The 15720-nt window shown below is 54.2% G+C and overlaps 1 protein-coding gene across 4 annotated transcripts; it reads left to right on the plus strand.

Moving 5' to 3' along the window:
• The first annotated feature begins 7 nt into the window (after positions 1-7).
• TUBGCP2 (tubulin gamma complex component 2) lies at positions 8-14979 on the plus strand. Of its 4 annotated transcripts, XM_089506716.1 has the most exons (16): positions 49-435; positions 527-730; positions 3078-3237; positions 3633-3840; positions 4225-4424; positions 5273-5462; positions 5599-5744; positions 6676-6856; positions 7468-7648; positions 7803-7975; positions 8187-8315; positions 12792-12912; positions 13170-13313; positions 13928-14056; positions 14281-14444; positions 14693-14979. In XM_089506716.1, exons 2-16 carry the CDS (start codon positions 644-646, stop codon positions 14766-14768), a joined length of 2289 nt encoding a protein of 762 aa, XP_089362842.1. In that variant the 5' UTR covers positions 49-435; positions 527-643; the 3' UTR covers positions 14769-14979. The 4 variants fall into 4 exon arrangements, with proteins under 4 accessions (XP_089362845.1, XP_089362843.1, XP_089362844.1 ...); XM_089506719.1 differs by lacking the exons at positions 14281-14444; positions 14693-14979 and having other exon boundaries at positions 8-435; positions 13170-13321; positions 13928-14043; XM_089506717.1 differs by lacking the exons at positions 14281-14444; positions 14693-14979 and having other exon boundaries at positions 8-435; positions 13170-13321; positions 13854-14020.
• Positions 14980-15720: the final 741 nt, after the last annotated feature.

A 15720-nucleotide genomic window follows, 5' to 3' on the forward strand; every position in this document is an offset into this window, starting at 1 on the left:
GGCCTCCCCCGCTGCCGGCCTGTGCCTGGGTCCGCCATGAGCAGCAGCAGCAGCAGCGGCGCTGGCGGCGGCAGCACTAGCGGCAGCCATGAGTTCCGCGTGCACCACGACGTCCACGAGCTCCTGCGGATCCTGCGGCCCAGCGCGGCCGGGGCTGGGTCCGGGGGTCTGGGGTCCGAGGGCGCCTCCTTCGGGGCGGAGGGCTTCGCGGAGCTGCTGCTGAGGAGCCGCGGCGGAGGCCCCTTCCCTTCCCCGGCCTCCTCGTCCTCGGCCTCGTCGGCCTCTCCCTCAGCGGCGTCGGCGCGGGCTCGGCTGGCGGAGGCCTCCCGCTCCCCGGAGGAGTTCCTGCGCAAGTACGAGGAGCTGAAGGCCCGCAGCGCCCGCGGCCTGGAGCCCCTGCTCTGCCTGCTGGCCAGCCTCCACGGGGAGCCGCAGGTGAAGGCCGCGGGGAGGGAGCCAGGAGGAGGAGGCAGGGAAGCAGGCAGGCCCCGCGGCCCTCACCCTCTTCCCCCTTCTCCCCCGGCAGACGCTGCGCTTCCTCCAGCAGAACGCCCGCGAGAGGGCCGAGGCGGCGGCAGCGGCGGCCAAAGCAGCGGCGCCCCCGGGGCAACAGCAGCAGCAGCAGCCGAACCCAGCCCCCAAAATGAGCGCCAGGGACCTGGAGGAGCTCCGCAAGCAGCTGGGCTCCGTCGCCCCCGGGAACCCCCTCCTCCTGCGGCAGCAGAGCCAGGTCGGACCCCTCCCCAGGGGAGCCTCCCCAGCCACAGCAGCCACTAAAGCCCCCCTCCGAAAGGGGTCCCCACCGTCCATGGGAGAGCCCCCAGCCCCTTCCTTCTCCCGGGGCCCAGAGCAGGGGGCTTCGCGGAGACCCCACCAAAGTCTCCCTCCCCCTGGAGAAGGGATCAATGGGAACCGAGGGCAGGTGGGCAGTGGCTGCTCTTCCTCCGCCTCCTGGAGGGAGGTGTCCAGGGGGGCTCTGTCCTGGGCCCAGTTTGGATGAAGGAAGCCAGGGCACGCTTCTCACATTGGCAGATGACCCCAAACTAGGAGGAGTAGCTAAGGCTCCAGAGGACAGGATCAACATTCAGAATGACCTGAACAGACTAGAAAGCTGGGCCAAAGCCGACAAAATGAACTTCAACAGGGAGAAATGCCAGGTCCTGCACTTGGGGCAGAGATATAGGATGATGGGGGAGACCTGGCTGAAGGAGAGACTTATCCGTCTGAAAGGGATCTGGGAGTCCAAGTGGGCCAGAACACAACAGTGCAATGCGGCAGCCAACAAGGCCAATGCGATTCTAGGCTGCATCAATAGAAGCATAGCATCTAATAGTACAGTCTGTCCTCGCCTTACGCGGGGGATCCGTTCCGGATCTCTCCGCGTAAGGCGAATTCCGCCTATGCTCGAGCCCCATTGGAAACAATGGGGCTCGTGCGTGGCGGCACGGGCGCGCGCGCATATTCAATTGAATGGGACACTGCCCCGCGTGCGCCCCGCGGCTTGAGCACATACGCTCAAGTCCGCGTATGTCAAGACAGCGTATGGCGAGGTTCCACTGTAGCTTAGAAGCCTTGACAATGGCACTCCTCCTCTGAATAAACTATCCCCACGAAAGCCCAAGGATAGGATCGCCTTTGGGCACCATAAGTCAGAAACAACCCAGAGGCACCACAAGAGCCGCGTATTGTGGATGGAGCAAGCGTGTTTTTGGCAGCTCTGTTCCATGAGCAGCGCTTTGCTGCGGTCACCTCCCTCCTCTCTCCTTGCAATGCCTATCTGGGATATCCATGTGCTTGGCCTGACCAAAGGGGCGCATGGATAATAACTTTATGTATGACCCGCCTCTCTGCCCACGAGAATTGAGGCGGCCTACAGATTAAAAAATACACACAACCCTCATATCCGAATAACCCCCACCCTCCCCTAAAACATAAAGTTAGACAATTAACTATGAAAGCAAACATTAAAATACCCCACATGGATGATGGGCAGTGGATGCTCCTGGGCTTAGCTGACAGCCCAGAGGAAAGGATCCAGTTTCAAAAGGACTTTAATAGGTTAGAAAACTTGGCAATGGTAAACCTCCTCAGAATAAAACCTTGCTAAGAAAACCCAACAAGAGGGTCGCTTTAGGATCGCCATGAATCAGGAACACTATTAAACATCATATTGAGGCTAGAGCTAGCTTAGCTTCTGTAGCTCCAGAGAATAGGACACGAAATCATAGAACCATACGGTTGGAAAAGACCCCAAGAAGGGCCCTGATCCAGTCCAACCTTCTGCCATGCAGGAACTCTAAATCAAAGCATCCCCTGAGACAGATGGCCATCCAGCCTCTGCTTAAAGCCCTCCAAGGAAGGAGACTCCACCACAATCTCCATTGAGGAAGGAGTGTGTTCCACTGTCAAACAGCCCTTACTCTCAGGACGTTGCTCCTAATGTTGAGCAGGAATGGATGCAAACCACAGGAAAAGAGACTCCACCTCAACATGAGGAAGAACCTCTTGATAGCAAGAGCCACTTGAGAGTGGAAGATGCTGCTACCCCAATGGAGTAGTCTGGTGGAGTCTCCTTCCTCTTTGGAGGTTGTTTTGGGCATCTGTCCCAAGGAGGGCTTGGACTGCGGATTACTGCATGGCAGTAGAAGGGGCTTGGATTGGGTGGCCATTGGGGGTCTTCCAACTCTGCGATGCCACAGTTGTTGCAGGTGACTGTAGGAGCCCCTCACGGTCCATGTTCAAGAGTCTTAAGCAGGTCCTGCAGCAGAACCCAGGGCCTCCCTCCGCCACTGAGCTCCTGCGCAAAACAGTCCTATTGGCATCCCCTGTTAGCCAAGCTCTGGTTCCTGAGCAGTAATTTGCTGCAGCGATTTTCATAGAATCATAGAGTTGGAAGAGACCCCAAGGGACATCCAGTCCAACCCTATTCAGCCATGCAGGAACTCTCAGTCAAAGCATCCCCATTGACAGATGGCCATCCAGCCTCTGTTTAAAGCCTTTGTTCCTCCTTCTTCTCTGTGTAATATTTCCTCATCCTCCTCACCTTGCAATGGGTCATCCCTGTCTGTCTTCTGCAGCCCCTGGAGCTGGTGCGAAAGGTGCTCCGAGAGAAGCAGAACAGGAGGAACTGTGGGCAGCCTGTCCCCTCCTTCCCCTCCTGGGTCTACGAGCGGCCGGCCCTCCTTGGGGACTTCCTCACTGGCTCTGGCTTGAGCACGGATATAGCTGTGCCTATAGGTGGGTGCGACTCAAGGGAGCGGCTGTGCCACAGGGGAGTGTGGGTGCCTAGCTTCTCTTGGAAGTGGGGGCAGAGCGGCACTTGGCCCTGTGTCCTCCACTGCCGCTTAGGTCCTGTGCCAAGAAACGGGGCATGGAGCCTGTGAGCAGCCGGACCATGGGTCCCGGCCAGCAGACCCCCAGGGCCCTGTGCTGTGCCACTTGGGGTGTTTGTGCTCCCGTTGGGGGCTGTCAGCCCCACAGGAGCCATGAAGGGGAAAAACAGTCCTCCGGCTGAGTTGGGGGGGGCTTTCCTTCCACAGCTGGCCCTTTTCCTGCTGAGCAGTTACTCCCAAAGTAATGTGGTGTCTTCCCCCTCTCTTTGTGTTGATGTGTTTTCATGCTCCCTCTGTCAGGCACGCTGCCACTGGCAGCCCAGGAGTCAGCAGTGGTGGAGGACCTGCTCTATGTCCTGATTGGGGTGGACGGGCGGTACATCACTGCGCAGCCGCTGGTGGGCAGAGAGGGCCGGACCTTCCTGGTGGACCCCAACCTGGACATGTCCGTCAAAGAGCTGGTCACCCGCATCCTTCCCGTTGCCGCCAGTTACTCCGTGGTTACCAGGTATGTGCTGCTGCAGTGGCAATTCTTGGAAGAGCTGCTGCTAGGCAGCTCCCTCCTGAGCTAGGCTCCGGAGAAACTGGCTAGGGGCCTCTCTGTTCCCTTTCCCTCCAGTTTGAGCTGAGGGTTAGCCCTTGCAGTGGGGCTTCCTCCGGAGGGGGTGAGGTGGGGCCCTTTATCTCTGTGTTCCTTCCTGGGCTGCATTTCCTGATCACTCGCATGGCTTCTGGGGCTGGCAGCGGCCTTGTTCTGCAGAAGGGAAGGAAGGAAGGCTTCCCAGGATCCCAGCCACTGTCCAAGTCTGCATGGGCTGGGGGTTGCTGAGGGTCCCAGCAGACACCCCTTTCTCCCTGCACCCACCCACCCGCCCTCCTGCCCCCTTTGCAGATTCATTGAGGAGAAGGCATCCTTTGAGTATGGGCAGGTGAACCATGCCCTGGCAGCGGCCATGAGGACCTTGGTCAAGGAGTACATGATCCTGGCCACCCAACTGGAGCACCTCCAACGCCAGGGGCTCCTGTCCCTCCAGAAGCTCTGGTTCTACATCCAGCCCACCATGAGGACCATGGAGATCCTGGCCTCTCTCGGTAGGAAGAATAGCACCAGGGGTGGAGTGTGGTGGGGTGGGTGTGTTACACCTGGGGAAGGGGTCTGGGGGACAGAGCCCAGGTGCAGCTGTAGTGAGTCTACACATTTTGTGCTCATCTCCTGCCTCCTAAAAGCCAGTTCCTGACTCAACGGACCTTGTTTTATCAGGCTTAAGGTTCAGTTTGGCCGTGAGACACCCTCCTTCCCGGGAGCACAGCAGTAGAGGAAGCAAGGCTCTCTCAGCCCCCCACAGCCATGTCGCCTTTTAAGGGGCACCCTGTATTTGTAGGGGGAGTAAGACCCGAGGGCCTGGCCACACTCCACGGTGCGCCCTTTTGAGAAGAGGGCCCAGTTAACTGGTCTTATGTAAGCTCTTATGGGAGCCACCTCAAGGACAAAGCGGAACGAATTCAAACAAATCTAGACATATACACAGATGCCTATTAGGATTACGCCAAGCAGAGCAGATCCGTTAGTGCTTGTCTGTAAGGGCCGTTTGGTTTGCCATGCTTCTGCCTGCAGGATCGTTCCAGGTAAATTCCTGGCAAAGTCTTTTCATTTCTTCTCCTGGGCCCTGGCCCAACATGGCCCTCAGGAGCCAGATCTTTGATTTTGATGCAGCAGTGGCTTCGTGAGCTCGGTGAGCCTTTATGCGGTTGCTCTGTGTTGTGAGTCTAGTCTCCTGAGGAGTACAGAGGCAATGTGTATCCTGTGTGGTCTTCATTTAGGAGGCTGCGGAAGGGGAGGGGAGTCTTGTGCTGGCTAGCCAACTGGCCTGTCCACCTGGGCAGCCGTTCTCTCAGCAGAACCTGGGGCTTCTCCTCACCGCTTGCCTCTTCTATTCCAGCAACCTCGGTGGACAGAGGCGAGTGCACGGGAGGCTCCACACTCAGCCTGCTCCACGACAAGACCTTCAGCTCCACGGGGGACAGCCAGGCCCAGGAGCTCTGCCTCTACCTGACCAAAGCCGCCAGCGTTCCCTACTTTGAGATCCTGGAGAAGTGGATCTACAGAGGCATCATCAATGATCCCTACAGGTGCGTGGAGGGGAGCAGTCACTCTCTTCCTTTGTCACAGGGTGCCCTGGCCTGGCCAGAAGAGAGCTCCCCAGGAAACCAGGGACGCCCCACACACACGCACCCCACTGATTCTTCCCTGGTTTTGATCCCGCAGCGAATTCATGGTTGAGGAGCATGAGCTCCAGAAGGAGAAGATCCAGGAGGACTACAATGACAAGTACTGGGACCAGAGGTATACCCTCGTACCTGAACAGATCCCCTCCTTCCTCCAGAAGGTGGCCGACAAAATCCTCAGTGCAGGCAAGTCATTCACCCTGATTGGCGGGGGGGACAGGAAGCCCTCCTCCCCAGTATCTGTCTCCCAGTAGGGCATGTGCCCCCTGCGCTCCCGGTGTGGGTGGGTGAGTGAGCGGCTGCGGTGGAAGAAGCCAGGCCTTTCATTGCAAGGTGTTGGCAGTGGAGTTGGACTGCCTTCCCAGTCGTGCACATTTGCGGTACTCTTTTTGCCAAGCCTCTTCCCTCACAGAGCCCACAGGATTCCCTCTTCCTTTGCTCTGGGCCCCTCATCTGCCCAGGAAACTGCATGAGAGGCCCATGGAGGGGGTCTGTCTCCCCAGGCATCTCCCAGTGGCCAGAGTGCTTCCCTGTGTTGACGCACCTTTGCAAACTGGTTTTTGCTTTAAAATAGATATGTAACAAAAACATAGGCAAGTACAAACTCAAAAAAATATGTACACAACAAACATTTTTACTGTATTCACAATACTTATCTCAGGTCTCTAAGCAAATAAGATTAAACAGATTTAATTAGTAATTTCTAATATCTTTCAAATTCATTTTACTATTCCATCCTTTTATCTAAATATGAGTATTTGCTAAATTATTCCATTGTAACCATAAGGGTTGTGGGGAAAAAGCAGCAACGGATAAACCTCCTGATTATATTTATTCTTTCGTAAACCATGTACTGTTGACATATTGTGCCTTTTCTCCCCATTTGTTAAACCTTCTAAGATTTCCAATAATTTTTTACACTTAATTTTTTACTCTGGTTTTTGCTTTTAACTGGGTTAAATATTTGAAACATGTCCGGTTGATACGCGTTTCCATTTTTTATGCCACACTCCTGTTTTTCGCCTGGGAAAGGGCCCTGCAGTGGCCCAGGGGCTCCAGGCTGAGCAGAGCCGCTGCCTTCTCTTAGCAACCCTGCTTTCTTTCTCCCTCCCTCCAGGGAAGTATCTGAACGTGGTCCGGGAGTGTGGCCACGACGTGAGCTGCCCTGTGGCCAAGGAGGTCATCTACACCCTGAAGGAGCGGGAATATGTGGAGCAGATTGAGAAGGCCTACAACTACGCCAGCAAGGTCCTGCTAGACTTCCTCATGGAGGAGAAGGAGCTGGTGGCACGCTTACGGTGGGCCCCGCTCTGCCCTGGCCTTCTTGGGGCATAGCTTTTGCTTGCCAAAGGGTCACCCGATCTGACAGCCGACAGCCAGAGACCTTTCTGGCAAATCTTCCCTCTGGGACCAGGGGTTGGGAGTGGATGCCCAGCTTGCCCTGCAGTCAGGGGAGCAAGTGGGTTTTCTGCCTCAAGCTCTCCTGCCTCCTCCCTGGGAGCAGGAAAGGAGTCTGAGCTTCCTGGTTGGGCAACTAAAAAGCCATCTTTTGCCAGGGAGCAAGACGAAGGAGGATGCACACATGTCCTGATTACAAGAGCTTATTTTTGCTCTTCTCCCTCTTTGTGAGTGTCTGTGCTTCACACCCCAAAAAGGAGCCTGCCTCTGCCAGGCCTCTGGAGGATGAAGGCCCTTGCCTTTCCAGTGTGCTCCTGCAAGAGTCTTCGACCTTTGAGGCTAAAAACCCAGAAGTTTGCCCAGCGTGGTTGGCAGCCCCGTCATTGTCTGCTTCTCCTCCTCTTCTTCCTTTCCTGCAAGAAGGGAAGACAGAAGCTGGACAAAAGAAGGGGACAGCTCTTCCTTTCCTTTCCGTTCTGCCATGACAGTGTCTTGCTCTCCCTCTGGGCAGATCGATCAAGCATTACTTCCTGATGGACCAGGGCGACTTCTTCGTCCATTTCATGGACCTGACAGAAGAAGAACTGAAGAGGCCGGTGGACGACATCATCCCAACCCGGCTGGAGGCTCTGCTGGAGCTGGCCCTGCGGATGAGTACAGCCAATACGGACCCCTTCAAGGACGACCTCAAGGTAAGCAGAGTCCCCCCATCTACGATGGGGCCCCAGGAAACAACAACAACCAGCCAGCCAAATGGCTCCTCTGCCTAAAGGATGCCTGAGAGCTGTCCTGGGTGTCTGCCTGTCTCTCAGGCATTAGGCCATTTCCCCCTTCTTCCCTTTCCAGATTGACTTGATGCCTCACGACCTCATTACGCAGCTCTTGCGGGTTCTGGCCATTGAGACAAAGCAGGAGAAGGCAATCCTCAATGCCGACCCCACGGAGCTCTCACTGAGCGGCCTGGAGGCCTTTTCCTTCGATTACTTGGTGAAATGGCCACTCTCCCTGATCATCAACAGGTAGGCCAGGTGGAGTGGGGCAAGGGGCCTTCCACATACTCTGACCCCGTTCCCCTGAGGATGGAGGATGGGGTGGTAGGCACATCCCTGGGTTGTCTCCCTGCAAAGGGAAGGTGGCTGGGAAACTGCCACCCTCAGGCCATGAGCAGGAAGTCTGCCAACCTCGGCCCAGCAGCCAAGGTTCCCTGACCGGCTTCTGCCTGACTCTCAGGAAGGCCCTGACACGCTACCAGATGCTCTTCCGGCACATGTTCTACTGCAAACATGTCGAGCGGCAGCTGTGCAGCGTCTGGATCAGCAGCAAAGCAGCCAAGCGCTCCTCGCTGCACTCTTCCAAATGGTGAGTTGGTGGGCAGAGCAGGGAATGTTGGCCGCCAGATGGATCCCAAGGGGCCATGGCTCCTCTTTCCAAAGAAGAAAAGGTTTCCCAGCAGAGAGGGTCCTGTCCTCCTGTAATCTGGGTTTAGCTCCTCCTATTTGCTCCTGTAGGCAGGGACAATAAACAAAAGACCGGCCCCTATATAGGGAGGAGCTAGCCCCCCTGAGCCTCAGTCTTGTTCCTGCCTAAGCTCCTAGCAGGATGTTCTCTTTGAGCCAGCGAAGTTTTTCCTTCCCTTCTTCTCCTCTCTCCTGCCTTTCCCCCCTTCCTTGGTGGTGGCTATGGCAGAGAACCCTGAGAGCATGGGTGAAGGGCCATCCTTAACCCAGGCTTCCCTAGCTCAGGGTCTGCCAGCTCAACAGAGGGAGCTGGCTTAAGAGGGAGACCCATTGGGATGTGTTTGCTGTTGCTCTGCAGCTTCTTTACTACAGCCTTGGAAGCATGAAGAAGACTTAAAATGGCAAGGGCTCCCAGGATTGGAGAAAGGTCTTGGCTTTGCCAATGACTCTCCCTCTCCTCCAAAGCTGCCCCCTTTCATGGTGGGAGCACAGGAGATCTCTGCAAACAGCACTGTAGCACATGGGAGCCGTGGGAAGAGATGGTGAGGGGTTTCCCCTCCATGTCTCTGTTTCTCCACATCACCTCTGCCCAGCCTGTTTAAGGCCAGGGATCAGTGAGGAAACTGGCCAGAAGTCATGGAAACTTCCCTCCTCAGCATCTCTGCCCAGCCAGAGTTCAGAGGACAGGCCAGCCAAAGCCATGGCAAAGGATTTCTCTGCACCACCTCTGCCCAGCCTGTTTAAGGCCAGGGATCAGTGAGGAAACTGGCCAGAAGTCATGGAGACTTCCCTCCTCAGCATCTCTGCCCAGCCAGAGTTCAGAGGACAGGCCAGCCAAAAGCCATGGCAAAGGATTTCTCTGCATCACCTCTGCCCAGCCTGAAATGGCCAAGGTCAGAGAGGCAAGCCAGCCAGAAGTCACAGGAGAACGGTGAGTACCAGGGGCCCTCTCTCTCTAGCCACCAAAGAACCTTTGCCAGATCTAATGCCCTCGCTCAGAGCAGGCATTGCCATGAGGCCTCTGCCATGGCCATTGCAGGCACTATGCCTAGCATAAGGTTTGGGACTCTGCCAGGAGGGCAGATGGGGGCATTAACCCTTGGTCTCCCCCTTCCTTCCCATCTCTGGCCCCAATGGCACCCAGGACCCTAACAGGTGTGGGGGATCCTTTTGCAGACTGGGAAACACATGGTGGTGTTGCCAGGGCTCCTGCACATTCCTTTTGAATTCTTATAATGAGATGGTGTGTAAGGAGGCAGAGGATTCCTCCTCTGTGTTGCACAGACACATGGCTCTAAAGGAAGCTGGACTTGGCCCAGCAGGAGCTGAAGCTTCCAACTCTAAAATGGTCTTTTTTGGCTGCCACAGAGCATCCCACAAAAAGCACAAAATGGCTTCATGTCCACCCCAGAGAGAGCATGGCCTCTGCCACCCACTTCTAAACAGAGGCTGGAGGGCCATCTATTGGGAATGCTTTGATTGAGAATTCCTGCAGGGCAGAATGGGGTTGGACTGGATGGCCCTTGGGGTCTCTTCCAACCCAGGGATTCTTTGAGAGACCACATGGATACAAATCCTCCTGTGTTCCCTCCCCAAAAAATTACAACAACAAAAAAGGGATTTTATGGTTATAAGGTTAGCTGCTGTGTGGGTGAGTGTCTTATCCCTGATTGGGTTTTCATGGCATGGTCTGGTCCAAACAACACCATTGTTTACTACCTTTTGGGGCTGGAAAAATGGACTTCCTAGTGCCTTTGCCTTGTTTTCTGCTAGCAAAAACGCTCAGATTTAATATACCATACAGCTCCACATAGAGACTTACACCAGCCACCTATATGCCCACAGCCTATATATATATATATATATATATATATATATATATATATATATATATTCCAAAAACAAACAAAACAAAAATACAACACAGCAAACTATGATTTTACTATTTTCTATAGGAGACTCCGTTTTACTATGCGATTATATTTTATGTGCCTTGAGCTTCCATGGATTTGGTATCCATGCAAAGTCCTAAATCCAACTCCATATCGAGGGCCCACTATACTATTTTAAATTTAGGTTTGTGTTCCTTTGACAGATCCCTTTTGTGGAGAAAATTCTCTCCTCAAAATTCGATACCAGAGGGCTATCCTTGCCAAGCCCCCTGTTCCCATTTCATGACTCCTTAATCAGCAGTTCATTTAGCCGGGAGACCCCTCAACCTTCATACAGGTTGATGATAGTCTGCTACATGGAGTTGGGGTGATTTTTGAAGTCTCTAGACAAGTTCATCCTCAAAAGAAATCAGACTTAATTCTGACCACATGCCCTGTTAACACAGAGTGCATCTATGCTTCTGCATGGACTCACCAATGTCTGCGAGATAAAGGTTAATCCAGTGTCTTCTTTGCCTAACCATGGGATTAGTCTTATTTTACACAGGTTCACAGATGTTCCAGTAAAGAACTGCACATTGTTTTGAAATTTTAATTGGAGGTCAGACATTAACATTCCTCTTTCAGAGTGGTAAGTCTTAATTACTACAAATGAAATCACCTTAATATCACCTTCATTGCTATAACCAGTTGACAAGGTGATCAGTGATAGGCTGGAAGCTGCCATAGGTCCAGATTAGATCAGGTTCTATTCTGATTGATCACATAATCCACTGCTTAGGCAAGTTCTCATCAACTGCTTCAGGTTTTTCAGTGGCTGACCTGCTATAGTCCATCCAAGAGGATATTAAGAAGGGACTTGACCCAACATGGTTATAAGGCAGGTGTCTGCCATCACGTCATTTCTGCTCCATACGAGAGCAGCTAGAATGGCAGCCATCCTCACATTAAGAGGCTGTTGAGGGGAGTTTTCCAACAGGGCCTGCCCACCAGACATCATTTTCCATCTTGGGACGTAAACACGGTCTTAAAGGCGCTGACGGTTGGGCCGATCCAGTCCCTTCGGGAGGCCTCCCTCAAACACCTCTCCCTCAAGGCCATCTTCCTCATGGCCATTACCTCCGCCAGATGGGTGTCAGAGCTGGGGCCCTGTCGGTACGTAAAGACTTGTGTATTTTTAGGCCTGTCTCAGTGTGCCTTCGTCCAGACCCTACCTTTGTGCCTAGGGTCAACTCAGCCTTTCAGGTGTCACAGGACATTCTCCTGCCTTCATTCTGCCCCGATCCTAAGAAGGACTTGGGAAAGACCTGGCACACATTGGATGTGTGCAGAGCCCTCAAAATCTACATCAAGAGGACTTCAACCTTAAGGTCATCTGAGATGTTCTTTTCCTTTCGCCTGGGCTCTTTGGGGTGCAAGGTACCAGTCTCGACTCTCAGTAGGTGGATCAGGTCTTTTATTCAAAAGAGCTACTGAACTCTTGATCTCACTCCACCTGAGGGGTTGATGGTGCACTCAACCAGGAGTGCATCTACCTCTGTGGCCTTGACCACTAGCACCTCCCTGTCAGATATTTGCAGGGTGGCCACAGGGAAGTCGCCTTCGACCTTCATAAGACATTACAAACTGGACATCTCTCAGTCCGCAGAGGCGTCATTTGAAAGGAGGTTCCTCCAACAGATTGTGTCGGGGGCCACAGTCTCCTAGCAGCACCTCCCTCCCATTTCGAGAGGGCTTTTGTAAATCCCAATTACAGGAGGACAGGACCCTCTCTGCTGGGAAAAGGAACGTTGGGTACTTACCGTGACACGTTCATTTCCTGCAGAGAAGGGTCCTGGCATCCTGCCCACCCGGGTGCTGCCTGCGGCCTCCGACCCTGCCTGCCTGTTGGTGGACCTGCCTTGTTCTTCTTCTTGTTGCTGGATTGGTTTTTCTGAGTTCTTGTTTGTTCTTGGACTAGTTTTTTCTAAGGTGTTCTAGTTAACCCTTAGCTGATGTTACTAAAGTTCAGTTCCTTGAGTACCTTTCTAGTCGCTTGGCTTGTTATTGACTGAGACTCAGGGGGGCTAGCTCCTCCCTATATAGGGGCCGGTCTTTTGTTTATTGTCCCTGCCTACAGGAGCAAATAGGAGGAGCTAAACCCAGATTACAGGATGCCAGGACCCTTCTCTGCAGGAAATGAACGTGTCACGGTAAGTACCCAACGTTCCTTTTCCACCCAGGCCTCTTCCTGGCCCACGCGGCAGTGAGGAGCAGGAGGGAGGTGACCAACTGTCTTTCTTGCCCGTCTTGCTTCCAGCCGGGAAGGTGCCAAGCAGGGGAACGTGTGGGGGGCAGAAGGGCAGGTGGAGGGGCACATGTGTGTTCCTGCCCCTCTCTGGCGAAATCACTGGGGGTGCCACAGTGCCTTCCAGAGTCCCACAACTCTGGGGTCTTTGTTGCATGAAGCTCACGGCCTCTTATCCTGCCCCAAAATTCTCCCCCAGGTTTGCCGGGGCTTTCACCCTCCGCCAGCGGATGCTCAATTTTGTGCAGAACATCCAGTACTACATGATGTTTGAAGTGATGGAGCCAACGTGGCACGTCCTGGAGAAGAATCTCAAATCGGTCTGTTGGGGCCTGGTTGGGGGGGGGCATTGCCAGGAGGTGGGGCATGTGGCATATGGGGAGGGATAGGGGTCTTCCTAGGGCAAGTCAGGGTCTTTGTTCAGGGGAATGGGGAGAGGAGCATGGGCGCAGCATGGCTTTCCCACCTTGAGAGCCCTCCCTCCCTCTGTTGCTGGCACTCTTCAACTCCCGCTGGGGACAGAGGTGTGGGAGGGCGGTGTGGGTCACTCAGGGGCTTGTTTGTGTCTCCCGTCCAGGCCTCTAACATTGACGACGTCTTGATCCACCACACCAGCTTCTTGGACAACTGCCTGAAGGACTGCATGCTCACCAACCCAGAGCTGCTGAAGATCTTTTCGAAGATGATGTCCGTCTGCGTCATGTTCACCAACTGCATGCAGGTAGTGGGGTGCGTGCCCCCCCCCCCCCATTTCTTCTGCACTTAAGAAGGTTTGGGGCCCTTTGCTCTTGGGGACTCCCTAGAAGAGTCTCCTTCTTTGGAGGCTGTTTTCCAGCAGAAGCTGAACGGTCACTGGTCACAGGGAGGGCTTGGATGGTGTCTTCCTGCATGGCAGAAGAAAGGGGGCTAGAATGGATGGCCCTTAGGGGTGTCCTCCAACCCTTCTATGAAATGCCTGAGTGTGCCCCAGAGAGGTTGCCACACTGTATTCCGGGCAGGCAGTTTTAAGGGGAAAAGAAGAGGGAAGTCATTGGTATTATTTTTAGATCGTGGGCTTGAGTAATCCAGTTGCTAGAGGAGATCTATTGAATCGGAGGCAATTCCCATTGACTGGAAGGACTTCCCTCCACTGTTTGTGCTGAACAGTTGGATTTAGGGTCGGTGGGCTTGTGGGACTTCTGTTATAATGTTTACACACATATAGATATATGTTTATGAACACACACAGATATGCTGTTTTAATAATCTCCTTTTCCTTCAGGTCTTTGTTTTTGTATGTTTTATGATGGTCTGAAGACTCAGTAAGGTTTGGCCCTCCTTCCCTTCCCTTCCCAGAGATTCTCCCACAGCATGAAGCTGGACAGCGAACGGGGTCGGCTGGCGGCGGAGCATGGGACCATGCGGGGACCCCCGACAGAGCAGGAGCGCCTGGAGGAGGCCACTCGGAAGCAGCTGGCAAACAAGGTGCCCCAACTAGGAACCCCCTGACCTCCCTTTCATGGTCCCCCTGGAAGTCACTCAGGGCTGGACCTTTTTGCAGCCAGACGGTCGGGATATGGTGGGAGCAGTCCTCTGCGGGGGAGCACCTGATCTTTTGGCTACTGAGCTGCCTGGGGACCCCCCCCCCCCGGGCGGATGGAGGGAGGGGGCTGCCTGGCTCACCTCTGTCCTGCCTTTTGGCCCAACAGCTGCTGGCGGAGCACGCCGACTCCCTCCATGTGACAGCAGGCTTTGAAGCAACCATAAACAAGTTTGACAACAACTTCTCTGCCCACCTCCTGGACCTGCTGGACAAGCTGAGCCTCTACAGCACCAGCGACTGCGAGCACAGCATGATCAACATCATTTACAGGTGAGCAGGGAAGGGGGCACACAGCTTCTTCCTCTCCCAAAGGCCTTGAGCAGGGAAGCAGGCAAGCAGAGCAGCCCTCAGGGCAGGAGAATGGCTCCCATGGGCCCTTCTTGGCCTCCCAAAGGGCACCCATTGTCCCCGTCTCAAGAAGGAGGGAGCCAGGCCAGAACAGTCTTGGACCTTGGTCCAGCAAAGGGTTCCCTCCCCTCAGGACCTCACTCTCCCCCCCCCCCCCACTGCGCTTGTAGGTTGGACTTCAATGGCTTCTACACAGAGAGACTGGAGCACATGTCTGCGGAGAGGCGCCAGAAGTCCGGCCCATAGGCAGCTTCCCCCAGGGTGGCCGTGCCATGAGCAGTCCCACATCCCCTATCATTACGCAGACAGACCGTGGCTTGTGCAGTGGAGACTCTTGAGCGCATTTGAGCATTGCGGCTGCTCACTAGCAGTTTGTAAGGCTTCCTGTTACCAAACTCATATGCTTTTTAAAGCAAGGAGGTATGGAACTTTAAAAATAAAATCACCTGCAAGAAAAACTGTGAAAAGTGGCATGGACATTTAGTTTCAGATGACAAAGTGGATGGATCACACTAATTAGAACTTTAAGGGGCAAAGCGAGGGTTGTGATTTAGTTCACAGCAGCAGAAATCCAGAGAGAGGGGGGGGCAGGTGTGTGTGTATGTAGTCTGATCCCTGACTCTGTGCCGATGTTTCCCAAGACAAAGAAAAGTCTGGGGAAAGTCCTTGCTCCTCATCTGGATTCCAGGCTTGGGGAGAGACAGGATCACTCAGGTGCTTCAGCATGCCCCCAAACCAAGCCTGGAGCAAAAATCCAGCTGCAAAGGAGAGGCGGTGGCCAGAGCTGCAGAGCAAAGGCCTGGCACTTCTACAGCTTGTCCACCACCAGTAAATCTTAGTGGAGTCAGTTTGTTTGGCTGGAACATTTAGAGCTGTGTAACATTTAAGGAAGGAAATCATTTTGTATGGAACACCAAGTACCTGCCTGCCTGCAGAGAGTGGGTCCTTCTTAAGGCAGGCACACTGAAGGGTCAAGGCAAGACATCAGGGTGCCACCCCTGTCAAGCCTGCCCACCTGTGTCCAGTCTACTGCTGGCATGAGAGGAGCTCCCTAAGCTGCCCTGTGGACAGAAGGTCACCCGAGACCCTGGCCCAGCCAGGAGACTGGCAGGACTTCCAGGTACCCTGAGATGGCACTTCGGTGAAGAAAAAGAAACCCCTGTTTAATCAGTCGATGAAGAAAGGCCAGCTTGTGGCC

This window comes from Sceloporus occidentalis, unplaced genomic scaffold (genome assembly GCF_023333645.1).
Source record: "Sceloporus occidentalis isolate IW3139 unplaced genomic scaffold, rSceOcc1.0.p SCAF_417, whole genome shotgun sequence".
Taxonomy (NCBI): domain Eukaryota; kingdom Metazoa; phylum Chordata; class Lepidosauria; order Squamata; family Phrynosomatidae; genus Sceloporus; species Sceloporus occidentalis.

Excerpts from the sequence above, each read along its gene's own strand:
- TUBGCP2 (XM_089506717.1), top strand. The coding sequence starts at position 37 with ATGAGCAGCAGCAGCAGCAGCGGCGCTGGCGGCGGCAGCACTAGCGGC. Across the intron at positions 3,841-4,224 it reads AGTTACTCCGTGGTTACCAG|ATTCATTGAGGAGAAGGCAT; the intron begins GTATGTGCTGCT and ends CCCCCTTTGCAG. Across the intron at positions 8,316-12,791 it reads TCGCTGCACTCTTCCAAATG|GTTTGCCGGGGCTTTCACCC; the intron begins GTGAGTTGGTGG and ends ATTCTCCCCCAG.